The sequence below is a fragment of the Gallinula chloropus genome, assembly GCF_964237585.1.
Source record: "Gallinula chloropus genome assembly, chromosome: 2".
NCBI classification, from domain to species: domain Eukaryota; kingdom Metazoa; phylum Chordata; class Aves; order Gruiformes; family Rallidae; genus Gallinula; species Gallinula chloropus.
This window is the reverse complement of record NC_140086.1, coordinates 46,746,454-46,770,323: the sequence shown is the minus strand read 5'-3', so window position 1 is coordinate 46,770,323 and position 23,870 is coordinate 46,746,454. Positions and strand designations below refer to the sequence as shown.

General features: G+C 37.5%; 1 protein-coding gene across 1 annotated transcript in view; it reads right to left on the bottom strand.

The window, feature by feature from the left end:
• The window catches only part of CCDC178 (coiled-coil domain containing 178), a gene marked incomplete at both ends in the record, with an annotated part of 154,662 nt that overhangs the window by 15,075 nt on the left and 115,717 nt on the right, over positions 1-23,870 (bottom strand). Inside the window, one exon of the mRNA XM_084280473.1 lies at positions 2,997-3,131. Within this exon, the coding sequence (XP_084136599.1) occupies positions 2,997-3,131 (135 nt within the window). The remainder of the gene's footprint in view (positions 1-2,996; positions 3,132-23,870) is intronic.

The window sequence follows — 23,870 nt, the reverse complement described above, 5'->3', positions numbered from 1 at the left end:
CTGGACAGGAAAGGATTTTGCCATCACTGGCAAAGCTCTCCTCTTAATTTAAAACTTTTAGGGAGATTGTAATGCAAGCATCTATTTTTTTCCCTAATTATTAAAAAAAGCACTTTGCTATAAACTGGGACACTTCCTAAGTTTTTGCCTTTTTTGGTGATTATTAAAGATGGTGACTAACTCCACCAATACCTGTAACTGGAAACATCCTCCTCACTAATGGCTTTGGCAATGTCACCTTCGTATCTTGGGAACAGTTCTTCCTTCTCAAGCACAAAGTCTTACAGGTGCTGTGGTCTATCTGCACCGTTGGAAGTGATTGGAAGGCAAGTCTAGACTTTTAAAAAATAGGCTTAGGAGCATAGAATAGTAATGATGAAACATTGGTCAAATCCATCTTCCAGTCTGAGGTAGCACTTGATTTTCACATCACAATTCCCCCAAAACACTGCTGCTGTGTGTAACTGAAGAGTGTTGCTGGTTAAAAAGTGCCTGGTGAAAAGGCTACCCTCCCACCCCACCCCCTTCCATTATCTACTTTTAAGTCTCTCTTTGGATCTCACCCAGGTCATGGCTTCTGTAAAATATTAGAAAACACTTAGGCAGCCAATGTACTGTATCTACTGCCTCTTCTAATTCACTCTTCCTCTGTTTGCTCTAGTCAAGGTAGCTGCTGGGGCGCAAGCTCTTGTGAGCAGGAATGACCATTTTGCTGCGTGCTCACACTGCTCAGAGCAGTGGGTTCTTATCCTCAGACTTTAATGTGAGCTGGATGTTAGAAATAGCAAACTTGGGGTATTTCATGCTGAGAGAAAAGAAAGGGACAGGAATGGTTGCCAGTTTTTATTTTGGAAGTGGATGCCACTATGCTGAATGTCATCAATAGAAGAACTTAATTGTCAGAAGGATAGATTGATCTGACCATAACACTGGTCCATATATTAATAAACCACTGCTAAGACATCTAAAATATAGAAACATCATGCTGCTGGAAGGAAATACTCTTTTATACACCCTGGGAGGTGCTCTTAGCTGAACTAGTATTTATTTTAATTTTATATATTTTCCTTGTTAAATATTTTAATATTAAGTTATTATCAGTCAAGATGCACAAATCCAGAATAAGAATACTAGAATACTGGAAGAGGATCAGAGTATCAGAGACGGAGATCATGGATAATGAAAGCAGATAGGGAACAGAATGTTGTCCAGCCTTTGAACAAGATGCTGTGTTTGGTAGGTCTGACCTACTCAGATCTGAACACCCCCAAATGTTGCTAGGACTTAGAGCTAAAAGTTTAGTTTAGGCCTATCTCTAGTTTGTTGACTTCTTCACGGTGACCAGACTTACAGACCCAGCTTCTCAGTGCAACCAGCCTGCATGGAGAAAAATTACACTAAGGTGAAGGATGTTTGCAAAAGTCATTCATTATAATGTGGACAAGTTATTGACATAGGAGTTCAATTGTATATGAGGTTCAGAGTACAGCTATTAAAATACTCTGTAACATTAGATTAATGTAAAGATTCTTGTGTGAGGAAACCAACTGCCACCTGTGGCTTCCATGTCACTGCTATTAATATTCATGAGCTTGAGGCTGCACATCCATCACCTCTGTTCTTCACTTACCATTAGAGTAGTTGAACACAAGAGAGAACAGAAATCATCCCAGTTGCGTGTTCCCTCCCCCACCCCCCAAAAAAAAAAACTCACAAAGGAGCTTTTCCAGTTTTTCAAATATTAAATGAGAGGTTGGAATGCAAAAAAGTTTCTGGCTTACCTGTTTTCAACGGCATGCTGTTCAGTGCAATATTTAATATAACATTCCCCCAAATCCATAAAATTAAGAGTATTAAAAGTGATTAATAAAGCACAAGATCTGATTATATTTTTATTTTCTTTTTTTTTCTTTTAATATTTTTTTTCTGATTTCAGTGTGAATAGGGTTTTTCTAAATCTTTCCTAGAACATAGATGGAATTTTTGAATTTTAAAATAAAAGTCCTCTTAGTGAGATAGTGAAATCAGGCTATGCTGCTGATGCACTTTAATGGAATCCTACAACTTATTTGAGTTAGCTTTTACTTTAATGCATCAGATATTAACTGTGAAGTGTAATTACATAATATTAAAATGTAATAAGATTGTTTCTGTAACCATATGACAAAGCCTGGCTGTTTAAAATGAGAAAGCTGGGTTTATAAGAACATGCTGCACTAAAGCTGCACCCACAACCTAACTTGTTTTCTAAAGAAATTTTTCACTTACATCTTATAAAAACCCTTCACAAATGCCATCTGCTTATGGCCATGAACTATGGGAAGAGACTGAAAGGAGTGGCCTTACAGCTGTATCAATGTGATACCATAGCACAACACAAAAAGCACAAGGACATTCAAACTATACTGCATAGTAGATACCTTCCCTAGTAAATATACATACCTGAGGAACGAGTAATATATTAAAAAAAAACCCCCTATATACTGCTGGAAACCATTTTAAAACCTTATAACCCTCCCAATGTTGCTTTTTTTACAAATAAGGGAAAGTCATCATATGACTGAGCTAGGTAGGTATGATACTTCTAAAATACAGTCTCACACTAAAGAAATTAAATATGAACAGAGTGCAAATGACAGTATTGTTTACCATGGAAATAATATTTGCACAGAACAGGACACAGTAACATTTTCTGAAACAAGGGAGCGGTGATGCTAATGCCACCTTATGTTTCAAATGTTTATATCCAGTGTATTTATAATAATCTTTCCAAAGATTTGTGAGAAATAAATCTAATCTCCCCCCTTTTTTCAAACTCCGCGTGGTATATGTGCTAACTTACTGAATTCATCCTTCATGCAATTCCAGTTTATTAAAGAGGTTAAAAATTTATAAAACTCTGATGGGATATGGTTTTAATGCTTCATCACACTACCCATCATTTGCTTTTCAATCTAGATCAGAATGATCTTTCCGACTTCCCTGCAATCACCTACCTGCACAGCTAATATTTTCTGAGCGTTCTCCTGAGAGGCTGCCTGGATCCTCGCCAGCCCAGCCTGGATGGAGAGGCCGCGTCGCCTCCGCCACGCTGCCAGCACCCGGCGCAGCCTCCTCTGCAACGCCCGCAGCTGGGATGGCAACCAGCAACGGCAGTGGGAACGGCGATGGCAGTGGGAAGGGGAACGGGGGGGGTTGTCAGGGCAGGGTGGAGAGAGGCAAGAAGGGGGGAGGAAGGGGAAGAAAAAAAGGGGAAAAAAAAAAAAAAAAAGAGAGAAAATAAATAAATAAATTCCCAACTCAGAGTAGGAGAGGAAATTAATGGCAGCGTTCAAGAAGAATGATGGAGGGAAATATAGAAAGCAGTCAATAGCCCATTCTGCGCTGTACGGACCTGACAGGAATTTCACAGTCTCTTGGTTTTTCAGCCCACTCATGTGCATTCATCAGAAACCAGTCACATCTGGCTGCCAGGATGGGGGGTTAATTTTCTCTAAATGCCTCAGCAGTTTTGTTCTAGCTGAGGCAAACTCTGTGACTGCAAAGCTGATGAGTAAAATATTTCTACTTCACCCAGTTTAACTCAAAACCGATAGCCTCGGGACATATTGAACCTTTCTTAAAAAAAAATAATCTTTTGAAGCTTTTTGAATGGCACATCAGGTCAGGCCAAAGTTTAAAATGCAAGTTTAAGACTTTGATGGACACAAGGGCTTTTTTTTCCCCCTGTGTAAAGCTTATCATAGCTTGGCAATGTGTGCTTTAGTGCATGACAAAACTAAAGAGAATTAACTTAGCCATCAACTGCTCAGGGAGAACAATAACAGGAAAGAAATTTCCAGATAGAAGTTCCTATTAATCTACCTAGCTATAACCATGTGACATGAGAGCATCTAACAGCACTAAATTGCACCGAATTCAGAGGCTGAGAGTGACACTACTTAAAAAAAAGGATTTTATATCGATGTATAGAAAAGATAACAGCCTAGAAGCCACATTTGGCGCAAAGGATCCTGACTGAAATGATACAAAGCGGGAGTGCTTACTGGGGAGGCTTTTGCTATTTGCTCACAGTAATTATTGTTACAATTTACAGTTAAGACTGGAATCAGTTTTCCCTTAAACTGCAAGTATTTGGAATGCATAAATACGGTGTGGCAGGCCTCGGTCCTGGAGAAAAATGTTTTAATGTCATCTGAAAATTCTATCAACACAGAGTGTGTTTGAAAATAACTGTGGGATTTGGTAAATTCTACCAACACTGATGCATACCCCAGACTAGTTGCAATTTAGAAAATGGACATTTAAACCACCTAAATTATTACTTAGTGGAAATACACGGTTTTGTCTTTCGTCAAGATAATTGTTTCAATAAATTGCATGGCTATTGTTAGCATGAGGACTTCAAGAGTATGCCTGTCAACCACATTAACACAAGGGATTGTACAATTCCTTTGGAAATACTACATTTCATTAAGGTCAATGCCACAGGTCAATAATTGTATCACTTATAAAAAAGCTTTTACATGATAAGATATGACTGCTCTTTAGGAGCAAGCGCAGTGTACCAGGTGAAAAATACACTTTTTCAAAAGAATGTAGATTATAGTAATATCAAGTGAGCTATTACAGCCTAGAGAGTAATTAATGCACATTTTCAAAATTAATGGTCTGATTTTCAGAGATACTGAGTTTCCACAAGTCCCATTAGATTCTATGGAAGCTGTGAGTACTCTGCATCTTTGTAAATGATGCTGTAAAATATTAAAACAGATCTTTGTACATTTTTTTTTTGAGTTCTGCCAGTGTGTATTAAAAATATCATGAGGGAACATACATGAACTCAATGGCAGAATATAAAAATATATCTGAATCACAGCCAAATTGTGAAACCAAATACGAATATGTTTTCCAATTGAAAGAATATTTTTAAGTACTACTGCTCCTTTCCTCATATTTTAAGATTGGGTTTTTTCCCTGAAATTATCTCTTCCTGTGGGTCTGATGTAAACTCAACTATTTTCAATTCTCATGTTGTACAATACCATTCTGATGTCTGAAAAAGAATGCAGGTGAGAGAGGAACAAACCAAACTTTATGACATATTCATAAAACATTCTGCTGCAGACCTAGAAAAATGAAATAAGTAAAAAACTAGCCTTGGATTATCAAAATTCACATTTTTGTAAAAAGGTAAAATAATTGTGAGATATGTTGTCATGATGAGGAAATTTGGTGGTTGGGAGAGGATGTGAAAGGATTTGTCAGTGAATAGTGAGAGGGATCGGTGGCTATGCAGTTCAACGTCTATCCTTGTTTTTCTTTCTTGAAAGAATTAAGGCATTAAAAAATTTTGAGTTTTGTTTATTTGAAAATTATTACAATATTTATTGACAAATTTGCTGTTTATAATAGCTGATGTCCAATATGTATTTAGCTAAAGTTTCAAAGAACTGAATAAATACTTGCAAATTACAAGTATCCCATATCCCTGCATCTATATCCCTGCATCTGGTATTTTATTGTGCCCAACATAATAGACCCTAAACCCAATATTTGTTAATTTTGCAATATTAATTGCAACATAAATAACATTTATGCTGACAATAAGAAACATATGTCTGTGAGAAATTAACAGCTCGACAAGATAGTGTTAGGTGCATGCCTAGAATAACCTAGGAGGGTCCAAGCAGACTGCAGACCTTTAGCTAAGGGAACAACTTTAAACAGAAAAAACTTGAGTAACCTGGCTAAAGAGCCCTTCTAGCCCAAAAAGCAGCCTTCAGATATCCTAGGTTTTGCCATGATATATATCCACATAGGCACCAAGACTTTTCCCTTAGATCCTCTTCACAGTCATATAATAGACATAGTTATTTGCTTTTCCTTATCCTTTAAATTTTGATCACATACATGACATTATTGCTCACTCCTTCAGTTTTCATTGCCTTTTTTACACTCTTTGAGAAACATGTTGTTTTCTCAGCATATCCAGCCAAAAGCTGACAGAGAAAATAATGGCATCTCCAGTGGTCAAGGTATGTGTCCAAATATGTGTATGAGATTCACTTCGTTTCTGACATTTATTTTGCTACAGAAGAAGTATTTGAGGAAAAGGGAAACAAAAAAGACAACCTAGCTCCAGATTTTGGGGATGCAAGAGGAAAGGAAACACCAGAATCCTTGTTTCTATCATTCTTGCACCTGTCGTTTGCAGCTGATACAGGTCTGCTGTTAGTCCCCACAAAACCTTCCATTGAAGGGGCTGTAGGGGTTTATATAAGGATTAAAAGGAAGTTAATCCTATAAGGAGGAGCGATAGCTTACAAAGAGGTGGGTTTGGTAGGTTTTCTTTTGGTTTGTTGTGGGTTTTTTTTTTCCTTCCTTCCTGGGAGGGGGCAATCTTTGCAGCAACAGACTTCTCATTCCAGTCCTCATCCCACCAATGAGGAGATGATGAGCAGGTGACTTTGCTGGAGAGGCACCGTTGTGAGTGCTGGGGAGAAAGAAGGAGTTGCCTTGGCCATGCTGCTACTTTGGAGCTTCACATTTATTCTCCTTTACTTGTGTTGTGGCTCCTCTCTCTGCTTCACAGTCAAGGGGAACATGCAGCTCTATAATTGTTTAATTCCTTGTTTATATATGGTACTAATATCATCAATAATATTAGTATAAATTTGGAAAAGGGAATGTGAACTAGCTGCTGTTGCTATCTTACTGGAGAGGAAGCTTATGATTCAGGGTACCTTATTCTGTTTTAAGTTTTTCATTATGAAAAATCAAGATACTTCATTAAATACACGCCTGATTTGCAGTAATAAGATTGAAATTAAGCTAATATTTTAATCTGAAATGTCTTTTGAGGGATCCAACTGGGATAAAATGCATATGATACTATTTGAAGCTGAGGTCTATCCAAGCCAAATTCATTATTCCAGTGGTATTGTTTCTAGCTCCTCATTAATAAATGCTATCACAATATTTGGTTTCTCTATAGAGTAAACAACAAGCTAATTGAAAGAAAATCCCACACAGAGAGAAGGAATTGTATCTTATTTAGAACACTTAACTTTTGTTGCCTGGCAGTTCACAGGTACCCAAAAATTTTACCTGCTTATCTTTTGTTACACAGTTGAGATGCACAGGACTCGGCCAATGCAGATTACAGACATATTCAAAAGTGGAACCCAAACTAGGGGTGTTTACTTAATTAAACTTCAAATGGCATGTAGTCCCATTAATAATAGAAAGAGAATAGCACATGGAACTCAGGCATGATGCTTTTTCTTGATCAGTAACATTCTACTGGGACTGATTCGATTACCAGTTCTGGCAACTGACTAGGTGCTAGCATTATATTGGGTTTTGACTACAAATTAATTCTCCTCTCTGTTGCTTCTGATTAGTGTGATTCAACTGATCTGTACATAACTAACTCTTCTTAGTTTACACCTGAGAACTCCAAGGGAGAATCAGACCCTCTATGAATAAATTATAATTATTTGTAAGAAAAATGTATGCTACATACTTACTTGTAAGGTGTCTGATCCAGTAAAACTGCAAGGCTCTGGATCACATAAAAGGTCATAGATATTACTATAGGCAGAACTAGTATGCCAGGTGTCTCAAAAGAAGATTCTTTTTTAATTTTGCCAAACTTTAAATATTTGATCTAAAATGTGCATGGCAGGTGTTTGCCTCAGGCAGTCTTTGTTTGGATAACCCGAGCAGTTTGCTTTTTTTTTGTGAGGTATTCTGGGCAAAATACATTTTTCTACTCCTGTTACAAAATTTCACTGATGTTTCCTTTACTAGATGTAATGTGTGAAGTCGACTCACATTTCGAAGGGGAGAGAATTTTTGTATGTGATATGATTTCTTAATAAAAATCATCTGATGAAAATTGTATGTCTTTGGAAAACTATTGACTGCAGGTAGCCACTAGAAAATTTTCCCATGTTTATTAACCAAAATGTTTAAAAAAATTGTCCTCTGTAAGCATTCTTGAGCCTCTCACTGGTCCCACATTTGACCAGACTGTTCAAGTATCAGCCTTGCCAAGAAAGAATGTTTATATCTATATAACTCTACTCTGTACATAAACCATCTTCATAAAGCTATTTTTCATACCATAGATCAGGAATACAGCACTGAAACTTTTTTTTTTCTCTACAATGTCTGTTATTTTGGTCCAGGATGAGATTCATTACTGGGAACCATGTGCCTATCCGTGCAGTAGCATAAATATCCACCTAGTGGTGCTCAGCAAATACAGAGAAAAAAAACTCATTGCAAAAATCAAAAGGTATGTTTGGATCAAACTGTGAAGTCTGTGCAAAGGATGCCAATTTAGGATTAAGAAATCCAACTGTTAATCAAAACTGGTAAATTTCTAACAATCATTGTTTAACCTAGGTTTTACACATCCATGCTTAGATACAGTAACATCAAAGAAAGAGACCTAAACCTAGACTATAAAAATGGAATATTAATTGCCAGTGCAATATTATCTTACTATAAAACCCCCTAATTTTGTGGGACTTCCTTCAGGTGCCGACTGAAATGTCCTTTTTCCTGTCCTTCAGAAAGTCCTGAAAAGGAGGAAGCAAACTCAGCCACACTGCTTGAGTAAAGGAAATTTCTGATTATATTGACTTAGGCACCTAGCTACTCTGAAAAAAGGTTGATTCCAGACTGAAAACAATCTAAGGAAATACAGATTGAAACGTTTAAAAGAACTAGGAGCTGAAGATGATGTTGCAGTAGGTAGTTACACCTACCTACCAAATGACTAAACCATTTGTAAATATTAAAAGGAAGAAGAGATGGACTAAGCAACAGCAAGAATGGAAAAATATACATAGCTGAGGCAGATGAGAGAAACAGATGGGCAGAGGATTTCCAAGAAGTCTCGCTAGACTCAGCCCACCATCAATACCATATTTTGATGAAATATTATGAACCTAAACCATCTAAACAAACAATAACCAATTGAGATATCAGCCATACACTCAGCAATCCAGAAGCTAAAAAAAGGCAGGCAGCAATGATCATATCACAGAGAAATGGAACTAGATCCTACCATTTGAACAAAACTCATATAATTATTCAGAGAAAAAAGATCTCTCCCCTTCCTCCTGCAAGAGAAATAATTTAACATTGTAGTATCAAACACGATGTTGTTGAGCAGAAATCTTAGTTTCTCGATTTCTGAATAGACCAGATTCAGCTCAGATGAACATGAATAAGCTAGATGCAGTCACAGTAAAGACCACTACAAAATATTACATAGTCAATTCTCAGAAACCACTTGGAAAGCTTATGTACACCTCCAATCATATCTTGAGCAGGATTCACACTGTGAAGAAGGCAGAGAATGATAGGAGACAAAATGCACCGTGATATCAAGGCTCCTGAACGTAACCCTGTGGAAATGTACTACGTTCATATCTCTGCCACACGGTACCCCGGGCATTAACCGAATCATCTAAACTCAGCTCGTCAATGATAACTGGGAGTTTTGTGCTCTCTCTCTTTACTGGGGAGGCGGGCATGAAATTTAAGTCTTTTAATTTCTACAGGTGCTTAGCAATGGCAGATTCAACTGAAAAGAGTGGGGAGACTTGAACTCACAGTGTGCCATGAAGAAGGGTATATTTCAGATGTTACCATACCCAGTAAACCTGAAAAAGATTTTAAGCGTCTGATTGCTATGTTAGGCAGCTAAACCCATAGTTATTCTATGGCATTGACAGTACAGGAAACTAAGATTATTTCACTAAATTCTTTTATTGAAACATGACTCTCTTTTACATTCAGGAAATTGAACTCTTTCAACACCATTCTTGACTGACACTGGTATAACTGGTACCTGACCTTCTGCTACCTGGATTCAACATAATACTATTTTGTAATTCTAAAACAGTCCCTCTTTTGACATCAGGTTGTTATAAAATGGAGTGAACCAAAATGAAACTACCAGTAGTAGTATTAACTACTAGTCACTGTTATCAGTAGTGACCTACTATAATTTTGAGACCTAAGCGAATTGCTATTACATGTTGAACGGAGACTAATATGTCACACTTCTAAATTTACACCATTTCTACTTTCAAATGATGCTAATCTTATATCAGAGGACCCAATGTGTGTGTCATATTAATTCAACAGTGCGCTGTGAATGCTAAATTCTATGTAAATGACATAAGCCTTATCAGTTCCATTCATTGTTACAACTCAAACAACAGCAATTACAACAACTCTACAGATTTTGGCGCTGTAAGAGTGGCAGATTTATTAGCAAAATCCAGTTAATATTTGTCTTTTTATACTATTCAACTACCAAGTTACACCTGTACAATATACAAAGCTCCTAGGTAATGAGATATTTCTTTTATTGTCAAATCTGCTCCACAGGCTGCTGGTAAAGATTACATAGCTTATTTAAATAAATCCCTTTTGTCAACAGACTGGATATACTTTAAAAATGAGTAAAAGCCTCCTGAAATACCCAAATCTCAGCTGATGTGCAAGTATACATGAAAAGATGCACTTGTTTTTTTGACCTTATTCCAGTTATGAATGCTTTGGTAAGCAGATTAGCAGCGTTAAATTTAAAAAAAAAAGGGAAAACTGTATTTCAAGATCCACTGAAAAGCAAGCAAAGAAAAGCCTGAATAATCAGAGTACAATCTCCTACTAAAAATACCCGTGAATGCAGACAAAAACATCGGTTAATGGAGGAAGGAAAAAATTAAAGATTGTTATTATGATTTTTAACTGCTGCCAGGAAAAAAATAAGAAAAAGAGACAACAGAGCAAGATCAGGGCTTCTTTCTGCTTTCTGTGGCTACTTATTGTGGGTGTTTTTAAAACCAATCTGAAAATGAACTGTGTGCTTTCTGTAGCAGGTTCCTGAAAATGTAGCCTGGAGTTTGATACTGAGTAGATATAGAATACAGGTGATGTTACTCTTTCCTCAAAGGTTTTTATACTTGCCAATTCCTACTGCTATACAAGGGAAATATATCTGTACTTGTCCAGATGGCTCGCTCTATATCACTTAGTAACACTGATAATCAAATACTGCTATTTCATCCCCAGGAGCCTGAAGCAATGAATGGAAACATCTTGAAAAGGTGCAGATAATTCCACTTAGTCCAAACCAAAGGTTTATATATATTTATTTATTTTTTCGTCTCCAAAGCTCTCATCTGCTGAAGAAGACTTCAACTTTTCCCAACTTTTATTCGGTATTTGCACAAGGCCTTTAGAAGAACATGTCAGATAGCACAAGCAGAAATGTCAAAACCCAGCAAGTAAACAAGATTGCTCCAAAGAAATTCCTGACCTTGCCATTAATTTCTTCTGTTAAAGCAGCCATAAACTCTAATCATTCCTTTTACAGACTCTACTGCTTACTCTGAAAACCAGAAATTGCACAATGAAATACCATATCTCATTCTCTGTCCCCTCCTAAAGGTTTTTTGGAGTATAATTGTTAACACATTTTTCAAAAGGAAACCAGCACTCTTTTGACATTTAGTGTTGTTGAGAATACTTTTCATTAGCTTGCAATCTTAAAAATAAAATGAATAAACTAACATTTATATGAGTATGTTGCACAACTTCCCCAAACAGTTTAATAGTGAGGTCTAAGATAAACTCCATCTTTGTGATGGGTGAATTCATGCCTCCTTTGCTACATTTAAAATACACTAAGATTAATTACCTAAAAGTACTTCAATTGTAGACCCATTGAAACACTGAGACATCACCCTGCCTGAACAGGAACACCAAATATTACAGTGATAAATATTTATATTAAGCAGTTGCTTCTGACATACATATATATGTGTGTGTGTATATGTATATAAATGTGTATATATATAATATAAAGTATCTCCTGATTATTGGAAAAAGTAAAACGATATTCAAAGGAAGACATTTTATTTCTTTCTAGATAGTACATACACTTATCAGTTATCCCCTGTAACTTAATTAGAACTCAAGGATCATAAATCAAGTCCATCTTGTCCTCTGGCGAGAAACCAGCCTGTTGTACCCAGCAGCACTGCCATTTCCTTTGCGTTTCGAGGCCTCTGGCACCTGGCTGTGATCTCACCAGAGCTGCCAGTCACTAACCTTTGGTGACTTTGTGCAGCATGCCCATGTGCTGCGATAGCCCGTATCATACAATGGATACCTCCATCTTCGCACATGCCACTGGATGCTTGGCTGAATTCCCACCATCACCCCTTTAGCCATGAAAAAATAAACTTGACAGAAACTTGGTGTTCAGTTAACTATTTGAGGAATGACATGGCCTTCAGCTGAGCAATGCTAGGCTTTGCACAGGAATTTCCCACGTGGGTTTGCACAATACACTGCCCAGGCAGTGAAAGCAGCCCAGAGGCTGGATATTCTGCAGGGCCAACTTGAGCATGGAGAGGTAAGTGTGCTTCCTGGAAGGCAATGAATCAATCAGAAGAACAGCTGGCCAATTAAGATGTGCATAACTTCTTGCCAGATGTTACCTCTGTGCTGATGGCTGACTGCATCTTAGAGATGCACATTGTTTCTCAACCCCTGGGGCTACTTTCATATCGTTAAATAAACAAAGCTAGGAACCACTCTCTGCTATAAGGCTAAGTGGCACAGGATGGCTTTGTCCACACTATATAGTCCACTACCACTTCTCAGTCTTGTGTGATAGCCTCACTGCCAGGCACAGTGTTTCAGGGGAAGGAGGTGTTAACGGATGAGTGACTGAATTAATGTGAAGGCTGTGTTTCAGCCAATGAATACAAAAGACAGAGTAGGCGTTGCATACCCTTGGGTATGGCAAAGCGTCTTGGGATGGTGGTGTTATACTGTGTTGTGCTGAGGGAAATGAAGCTGGTGCTGTCCCATCCACATTTCCTGCTTGACGCAGTCCCCAGTGCATGTTATTCCTCGACTCATGTTACGCTTTCTCTTGGAAAGTGCTAGCTAGCACAAACTGAAACAGGATGTGGTACCATAAATCCATAGTATGGAGGACTACAGACCAAGTCAAGCTAGATCCCTAACCCTCTTCTATTTTGCAGACTAGATGTCATATTCATAGACAACAGTATCCCAAGCTGCCTGTTACAAGGGTCTTGGAAAGAACCAGATGCACACATGCTCTCCATAAACAATCTTATTGAATTAGTGAATTATAAGAACTTGTGGGAAGGATTGGATTAGGAATGGAACATGAAGGTTGGACTGGATTCAGCTTCAACAAGTAGGGGAAGATAGGCAAAAAGTATGTGGTTAGAGAGTATCACAGTAGGTCAGGTTAGAAGCTACACTGTGAAGAGAAAAAGGGACATCTTGAGACTCATAAACTGGTCACCAACTAACTTGAATTTGACAACCTTAGTCTAGCCAAATATCAGATTAGATTTCAGAAATCTTATGAAAACTCTTCAACATAGTCACCCCATTCCTGATATTGTCTCTAGCTCTGATTTACATCCAGACAGGTGATCTCCTTCTTGCTTGACCCAGAGGTCAACAGAAGGTGCCAGAATGCTGTTTCTTGCTTACTAAACATAAGCATCTTTTGAGGTTTACAAAGAATCAGAAACACATACCCAACACATCTGCACATGAGCTTCTCAGTACAGTCACTTGTTCTGCAGACTCTAGGTAGAATTCTCACTGAGACCTCTAAAGAGTTACTTAGTTCTGTGATCAAAGAACACAGCACTGAAACAGGAAATCCTTGCTAGTATTTGACTGCTTTTTCCCACCACTATCATCAGCCTGTCCTCAGCCAGGATGGACATTGTATGGCAAGAATGAACGTTACAGGGAAGGCAGAAATTAAAATGGTGTTCTCAGAATGGAGATTACAATTAATTAGATACTTAGCTTCAGTCTGTAATAATACGTACTTTATCAACTAGCCATTAAGATAATGGGAATAAAATATCACAGGTATTGTCAGAACCCTTTGTCCTCCGAAGGGCTTAGCCACATTTCTGTAGGAAGCACAATACGAGCAGAAGAAAAAAGCTAAATGAAGTCACACAGTGTATCTTATATTTCACATTCTGCTTTCAGGAACACAGGAAGTCAAATAGTGAATAGTGAAGACAGTCAAAGACAACAACTATATTTTCAATTTATGAGAAACATAAAAACCCAAAAGCAACAATGCTAGTGAAATTAACAGCAATTAAAGTAAAATTTTCTCAGCGACTGCAGTGGCCCCTAGGATTTGTCATTTTTATGTTTCAGCAAGGAAACTGGAAGTCCTAGGAGGCCAGGCTCTAGCCCAGATAGATCCATGTCTCATCCCTTAGCACCACTACAGGGAGCCTATTAACACTGACAAGGCTGACTGCCCTGAAATTGCAGACTTTTAAACACTGACATTCTTGGCCCCAACGGCACAAGGCCTCAGGACCTGTGCCCCAGATTTTGGGGAACACCTCATGACCTCCAGGTGTCTGGCTCTGCTGCAACCCATCAGAGTCCCTGCTGCAGAACTGGGACCACAGTCTCAATTACAGGGGGCCACACAGGTGCAGTCAGGCTACCTAGACATCAGGCAGTGTGCTTGGAGGAACCATGCTGGAGTCACAGACCCCAGCCTGGTGAATTTGGCATCTCTTTCCAACTCTAAGCAGGGTTGCACTGGAACTTCAGTTTCTATCAATGAGAAATCAATTGAACCTGAGACGTTAAATAGTCACCTAATTTTTTGTTTCATTAATGTTGCTGGCAGATTTCACTTCACTTATCTGTTACTAACACTTAGGTGTGTTTCTTTAACAAAATCACCTCAAATATGGTTTGATAAAAAAGTTTTATATATACCAATTACAGTCCTTATTACACAGGTATTAAATGCACAAGACAAATATGTTAAGTAGGAAGCATTGAAATAAAAAGATTCAACAAAAAATGTTGAACGCTGCTTGCAAAGATGTATCTGTTGAATGGACTCTACCTTAACATTGGTGTTTATGTTCACATTTCTTCTTATCAAGGATGACTGTACAGTCATTTTTCCCTATTTCATGAAAAATTCTCAGGAACGGATGAAAATTCGAGTGCATATGAAAACAAGGCAGTCATTACTAGCATACAAGCTTTAGATTGATTTACCTGATGTTTGTCAAGAACACTGTGATTTTTAATCCTTCTTTGAAGTGCCGTCTGTATAAATCCTTTCAAATGGGAGTTTTCCTAGATAAGAGCTGACGGCGGTAATAAACAGGACAGAAAACACATCTTTGGTTAAACTATTTTAATGAGAAGGTACTTAAACCATTAATGACCTGAGTCAGTGACTTTTGTAGCTGTGAGTTAGGTGACAGGTTCCACCTATCTTGATTTTCAAGATTCTTAACAGTCACAATTACACAAATAAATTCAGTATTATGTTCCTGATTACCAGATAAATGAAAGATGCAAAAAGGAATCTAGTTAATGCCTTTATAATCACACACAATTACCTTAAAAGGATAATAAAAAGGAAAAAGAAATGTCCAGAAGTTAGGAAATGATAATCTTAGTTTCTTTTGCAATGTTAATTTAAGACCCTATGTATTATGACACAGTCTTATTCATACGCTCCATAGTCTTTTTCCTACCTTTTTCAAAGCCATGGGTGGACTCACATTGTGAACAGATCAAAGTGTAGTGGAAGAGAGTATTTTTAGGGGAGACTATTGCTGCAGATTATAACAATATTTCATGTGAGAGAGAGCTAAAAGGGGGCGAAACACTGTCCAAAGATTTTAATAGACGTTAATAGTGAATGATAGTTGATATTTAAGTCTTGAATTCCTTCTTAGTCTTTGAAACCAGAGGAACCTTAATAGGCAGAGGTTCTTCTGTTTCTCCATAGACTAACTCAGACACTGGAAAACTCCAGTATCTACCTGGACCACTCTTTTTTTTTTTTTTCTCCTCCTCCAAATCCCCATAGGTGTATCCTTTTCCTGACACAGCTATTCCCTATCCCCCAAATATTCAGTATAATTCTGGAAAGTTTCAATCTCACATTCCTTATGTTCCCTAAAAGACAGTAAGAGCTAGGTCTTACATAGCATCAAACTGTGAATTATTAGTGGACTGATACAACAAGCATGTGTCAATATTGTAAAATAAAGAAGGACTATGCAGCAAACTCTACCAGTAGTCATCTAATCATCAACACTGTTCACACTCTGGTTTTATTTCAGATTAACCCATCCCTGCTCTTTCAGAGCCTGCGTATGATTCACTCCAGGGACTGTTTCTAGAAAGCTTTATATCCCCAGATACCCTACATGTCATTGTGCCACATCTCATGGCATATTATACATACCTTCACTTTAATACTATTTTTAAAGAACCCTTACTCTAGTGGATTCACATGATTTCAAGTAAATGAAAGTGAAATGCAGTAGTACATAATATTAACTGCCAGTTAAGGCTGTAAAGTCCCTGCTGAGGTCCAGAGGACAGAAATCCACAGCCAAGTGCTGTGTAGTGCGGGCAAACAAGTGGTGCTGACAAAGTCAGCCTTGGAACTGTGGAAACCAAGAAGCAACATTATTTGGGTTTGACCCAAAAGAAGATCTCCTGGGACTCCTTCGATTTTCCAGTCATTTTTAATATATCAGAAGTGCCTGAAAAACAATACTGTCAGTCTTTGTTGCAATGATAATGCTGAAAAATGGGATGTATAAATGTCAGAAGATGACTTTTCTATTTTTGGTCATCTTTTTCTCCTCATTTCTGTGTGTGTTTCTCTTCTACGTTTTAGGGCACAGGTTCAGCTTCTAAGAGCAGAAGTAACAATAGTTATACTTCATCTTAATCAGTTTTTCCTTTCTGCAACAAGGAAAAGAAAGCAGATAACTGCAGACTCCACATGCACCTTGCTTTCTTTTGGAAGAAAATTTGGGTGCACAAGTAAGGAGGGAAATGTCATGCTTCAGAAGGTCCCCAGTTAGGAGGACCAGGAGGGCAGGACTGCAGGGTGTGCAGCAGGCACACCTACCTGGCACTGCAGACACGATTACTGTATTCTAGATAACAAAATTAGTCATTCTGTTTCCAATTAAAGACTAAGTTCAGGAGCACACCAGCTGTTTTTCAATCCTCTAACACAAAGTAAGTGCTTATTTGGATGTGTTATACTATTCCAGAATTTGGAAAGGCGGTAAAGAGTATATCAATAAATTTAGCTTTACGAGCTGAATTTATTTAAAAATCCAACACATAAACCCAGACTGATATCACTTTTCTTTAACATATCTTTAAGTATTTGCTGCATAAATTGTAAAGGCCCCTGCACCCTTACCCCTTCTGAGGTCAATTGCATGTGCTCTATAGAATAAAACAATGTTATTTATTTTTTAACCTGAAACATATGCATAAAATTAATCCACCAAGTCCACATACTTTCTCCAGTGCCAAAACTACCTCATCAAAGGCAGTGATTTCTGTCTAATTTCAAAGCTCTTATGTTGCATGGAGGCCAGGTAACAGAAGCTAACATTGCTAGTCAAAGTCAGCTATTATGCTATAGACTGAAAATAAATGTGGAAATTTTAAATATATGCTGGAAGTACAAAGCTTTGAATTTGGCCAATATTCTAGGAAAGCCAGTTTTTGGCAACTACACAATAATGAAAAGGTTGATAGCTAAAAAGCCACATGTTTTGGACATAGCAAGATTTTTAATACAGAGGCTGCTGAGAAACAGCCACTAGGAATGTAGGAAAATTATTTTATTATACCATATAATCTGATAAATATTTATTGTTTAGTTCATGAATATGTCTTAATAAGACTTAAAGACTCTCTAAATTCAGGTTCCCAACAGTGTATACGTGTTTGTTACCAGTGGAGTTTCACTGCAGAACATGTCTCTTTAGGTAAAACAAAGCAAAATTCCCATTATCTTTTCTCTCCCAAAGTGAAAGAGGACAGCTTCACAGGCATTGAAACAAGTAAAGTAAGTAGAAAGATTGTGGGATTGTACAATGATTGTAATTTTGGATAAATACAAGACTGTAAATACAATAAAAGATAGTAAACATCTGTTTATAGTACTACTACATCTATTAGTAGCATAGGAAGCATAGGGCATTCTATGTGAATGTATGGAGAAACTTTTTCACTGTGAAGGTGACAGAGCACTGGGACAGGCTGCCCAGAGAGGTTGTGGAGTCTCCTTCTCTGGAGACGTTCAAAATCCTCCTGGATGCGTTCCTGTGTGATTTAGTCTAGGTGATCCTGCTCTGGAAGGGTGGGTGAACTAGGTGATCTTTTGATGTCCCTTCCAACTCCTAACGTTCTGTAATCTGATTGTTATACTGAATGTAGGAAATGAAACAACTGAATTTGCATGCCTACAGCTCAAGTCTGTTTTATTTCCCGTGGATCATCTATGCATCTAGACAGGTGTGTTGGCTTCAGGCTATTTTTACTGCAAAACATTGAAATCAAAACTGTGAACTGGTTCTGCAGGTGAGAGTTTTCCTGACAGAGTATTTACGTTTGATTTTGAAAACTCATCTGCAGCTTAAAGGAAGAGTGTATTACATAATGAACAAGTATAGCCACTGTTTCTAGAGTTGGCTTCCTTACTGGGACCCATATTTATAATCCTGCCATTCAGAAACACTGAGTTTTCCTGATAAATATTGGGCTACTATTATCTAGGTTCTTAAATAGAAAGGTTTAGGTACCTAGCATGAGGCACTGGAGTTGAGTTTTGCCCACATCTAAATTAAATAGTATTGTGCCACAAACTGGTAGCGAGGGGAACTGCAAGCTTTCAAAAGGAAAACTGCACCCAGCTGCCTGTTCATCCCGAGGCTTCACTTACTCAAAGAGGTTAGTTTAAGAAGTCCTTTTACAGCTATTAAGAAATTACTACTTGGTGGACAGTGTGGGGTTCCTACGTGTACGGTATTTAACTTCGGTTCAGTATGACTTTCTTATCTGACAGATTTTTAACTATTCTTTTTCATATCTTCAGAATGAAAAAAAACCCAACAAACCAACAAACAAAACATGTTTTTCTAATGGGCTGCTCATCAGAAGTGTTATTCTGATGGCGAAATCCCAAAGGGAAACATGTTTCAGATATGAAGTATTCCCTCCAGAGTCCCTGGCAGTCATAGAAAGAAGAACTTCTTGATGTATAAACACGGTGTCACCATTGTCAGCGAATACTACAGCAGGAAATGAACCACAAATAAAAGCAGTGTCTTTCTTCCTAGGAATCAAAATAGTTGGTTGCTTTTTTTTTTCTCCTACAATAATTTTTTAGAATAATACCCTAATGAAACGTTGTACACGAGGGGGGAAAAACCCCACCTGTGTCTACCTTTTTTTTAAATGTGCACATACTTAGGTAATTACTCAAGCTCATAATTTATAGAAGGCAGGCTCATACACAACATATAGAGAAGGTCTCCATCAAGAAATCAAAATACAATTTTCTAGAAGGTGAAATAATGTACAGTTCACAGCCAACTTCACTTTTCCAACAAATGGAGCCATAAATGCAATTTCCTGTCCTTTGCTCTGAAGAATTAATTTTAAGGTATTCATATTTTTCTTCTAGTACATCTTAAGTCTCAATTAAACCACAAAAAGCTACAATAAAGTAACATTAAGGACCAACTTAAACCCATCATAGCAAGGAAATTCAGACTTAGGCTAAAAATTTTGTCTCACTCTTCATCTTTAAATCACTCTGTTGTGGTTAGAAATTGTGCAGCTTGGAGAAGTGTGTGATTTTTCATACTGCACAGTACATATGTTCCAGAACTTAGGTTAAAGGAAAGTCAGAATTTTTAGCCTTAACTCTGAATTCCTTTACCTTTGAAGGCTTAACTCAAGCATCTATAATTACTTTAACATGAGCTTTTTACATTTAAATCTTTTCACTCTGGAATAGAAAGTGGAATTCCAAAAGCTCCTATTTTACTGTGTACTTCAGTACCACTTTCTAAATTTAAAAGATTGAGCACCGCTTACTATATGAAACTGAATATATGCATTTTTAAATGGCACTTAGACATGAGTGGCTTAAATGTGGTAAAAAAAGGCTTACACATTCCCAATATAAGTTACAAATTCAAACATTCGGGCATGAAAATCCTTCCCCTAAGTTGTTTTCAAGCTTCATCCTTTTTTCCGCAATAACTAAAGCAAAGCCACAGTAGCTGCAGCCATTTGCATCTAAGGAAGAGATGTTTTGCTTTGGTGATATAGTTAATGAGTCTAAAAATATTCAGTATAATAATTCTGTCAAAGCCCCCACAGTCTCCTCAATGAGCAGAAGCCTGCAGGATTCCAATGGGGAGCCAAGTAATGAGCTCTCAGCATTCGCTCCCACACCGTCCAGACGAAATATACTCGGGCCTCGACGGTTCCACATCATTAGCAACATGAAACAAAGACACATGCTTGACTTTAATAAGCGACTAAAGTTGCTGGCTTATTAGGCTGTCACTGCACATAAACTCTATTTCAGTGTGACAAAACAGTTCCCCGCAAACAACCAAAAAATATAAAGGAAAAAAAAAAAGAAAAAAAAAGGGAAAAAAGGGGAAGAAAAGGAAAAAAAAGGAGGGGAACACTTTTGCAAACAGAGGTTGGTATAATTTAATGTAGTAAGTGATTGAATGGAGTTGAACGAAGGCACACAGGAAGTGATGGGTATCTGACACCGACTCTCACGGGCATGCTGCAGACTGCAGTTTCACTGCTGGAGACGACGGTTACGGTGGGCTGCAGTGATCAGACTATGGGCATATGTGACTGAGTTTTAGTTGATATTCCTGCAAGACAGGAAGTGAAGGAGCTTATTTCCCACTGGGAAAAGATTCAGGCATGATTAACTTGGGCATGACCAAATAGGTCAATGATATGACAATGAGTGTCTAGCACAATAATTAAGTGGGAAAATGTGTGTGATTTGTTTCTTCTTGTTCTTCACATACCAATAATGCATTAGCAAGGATTCATTTAATCTTTCATTATACAAAAATTGATAGCAACACTGTACCATAGCCTTCATTTGAATATTATCCTTTAAATTATATTTACCACTTAAGCAAAACAGTTGCACTGACAAATACTCTTCAGTGTTTAAACTTTAACGTTTGACTTTTAGAGCTACTGAGAAGCTTTTTAAATGTTAATTTCTGCTAACAGCATATATACATAGGCAGAAAAATATTAGATATACATTTTCAAAAGGGTGGCCTTTGATCTTAAGTAAAACTTAGCATTAGAGATGTGCAGAAAAGAATCCTCATGTGTGACAAGCTTGTTCCCAATTTTAAATATTCTCCTGTTTCATAGGAGGGTGGCTTATGTGAAGAACCAGTGAGTGAGGTTAACGAAGGGTTCACTTTTGAACCCTTCAGCAGGTGCCTATGGCACTCATCCGAAGGTTGAAGATCGAAGCTCAGGTTCCCTGTTCTGCATTAATTCAGAGCAGGCATGGATATCTTCATGCACTACAAAGTATTTCTTCAACAGAAGGGAATGATAAAAATCTAACCAAACACATTCGATAGTGTGGCCTTCGAGACTCCATGTAGATTATTTCAGACAGATACTGAAGTCTCAGGGCCAAAAATGGGTTCAAGCAACCCAAGATGAGTAGAAATACTGTCTTAGGCTCTAAGAGAATATTCTTGTTAAAGCTTTTAAAGAAAGTCCTATGAAGAATTCAGTTCCGAAAACCTTCCATTTTTTTCAAGGAAAAAGAGTTTTAGCCAGCTACACTCAGCTTGTTTAAACATTTATTTCATTCAGAATACTTTTCAGAAATGTAATTTGCTTTCTGAGTGCATTCTCAATATCTTGATAATGGTGACATACTTCCAGGAAGTAGCCATCTTAAACACTATTATTGGCACGTTTATACATAGAATGGTGGGCATGTTTAGGAGAACAATATATTGATTAAAGGGTAACAAAATTTACGGGGGAGGGGGGAAGGGGATTCTATAAGAGTGTGGTCATTATTATTTGGTTTGGAAGGGGTTGAAGAAGAGGGGGTTTTGTAGGCAGTAGAATAAGTCCTTTCTACTTCCAGTAGAAAATCTGGGTCAAAAAAGACTGAACCTCACCATTGGTTCAAGAGGCTAATCCATCAGAATTTCCAGGGGAATAAAGGTTATCTTTTGGCAATGTGAATTTTAAAGCAAAAGCAGTTGTTAGTCACTGCTTTTGTAAATGAGGAATTACAAGGATCAAAAGTCCAAAAAAAAAAATAGATGCAGAGTTGCTCTCTTATCAGTAATGAACAAAAAGACAATAACAATGACAGGGTACATTATAGCAAAAAGTATAATCACTTGCTAATTTCAGATGTAATCTTAGGATATTTCAACAGCCAGGAGTATGACCAGAAAGCAACCTTCGCCATGAAGCTCAGGCACAAAGTCTGGAACATTGCCAGGCCCAACTGTACTTACTGATACCACAAGAATTCACATTGCTGTGAGAACATAATCCTGAAATGCTTCAGTGTGTGTAGCAAGGAGGACATACATCAAGATCTCCATCATTATACATGGGAATTCCATCTGGCTTGCCATTCCCCTAAAGGCTGGAAAAGACATCCAATTCACCTTGGGTTTTCTGAGACATGGAAAAAGGACTGGAGAGTATAGTGTATGTGAATTCTGAAAAGTTCTTACTTGCTAACTGCTTCACAAGGAACATACTGCTCTGCAGTCAGACACAATGAACAGAGCAGTTACAACAGATACAATGCATTTTCAAAACTTTGAAGGGAATATTATCTATATAAGAAAATGTCATTACGGAACCTTGCATCTATATAGTTATTCAGCTCGTAAACACTAAACACCAAGTTACTGTTAAAGTTACCTTCACAAGTTCAATAAAGCACAAAGCTGACCTAGGCAGACAAGGTAGGCTCATATGTTTCTCTTAGTTATCTCAGACATTTTTTCTAAATGATATAATTAATTTTGTACACTTGAAGAGTTCCTATAATTTATATTAAATGATAAATAAATACATGAAAGAAAAAGAAAGACCCAAAAATTTTCCTTCAGCGATAATACACTCACAATCCATAACTAACAGGAAGACAAACAATCCATATTTGGCACAAAATACTGAAACTCTATTTATACCCTGGTTCCCAGTTGATTTAAACCTTCATTAGAAAATATACAACTGTTAGTGCAGAAAAATAGAAATATCTCGTGTAATAAGAGTAAATTATATATGAATGAGAGCCAGGCACCCTTTGACACACTGCTGATAAAACCCCTGGCTTCAGGCATGCTACTGAATTGGAAACTCTGTTGGGGTAGCACCCCGTACAGAATAATGTGAGAATAAAATCATACTATAATAAATTTATCTTAGTGACAATTTTATGCACCATTCACTAGTGTTAATTTAATAAAATACCCTTGCAGGGTAGCTGCCCCAGATCACATGTTCCAATACGAGACTTAAAGCGGCAGCTGGACTTCACTGAACTGACTCTCAGTCAGTATTCAGTGGCTAGGAGTACTTTTAATGATCATGGGCAATACTTTAGAAAATTACAGCATCCTAGCTATAATTCTGAACCAGAATTGTCTTTTCATTTAATTCTGGAAGGAAATTATGGCTGCAGGAATCTGGGTTTCACACAGAGGTTCAGAGTAGCTAAAGATCTTTCAAGTACCATAGAGATTCTCTTAATGGATTGTTTGCTATACTGTGATCACCTTACATCTAAATAGAAGAAAATGGCTGAGGAGGGAAAGGAAAACATTTTTCTTCCGTTATGTGCACTGATTTAGTATCTTTAATTAACTCCCCTTCATGCTTCTGTATGT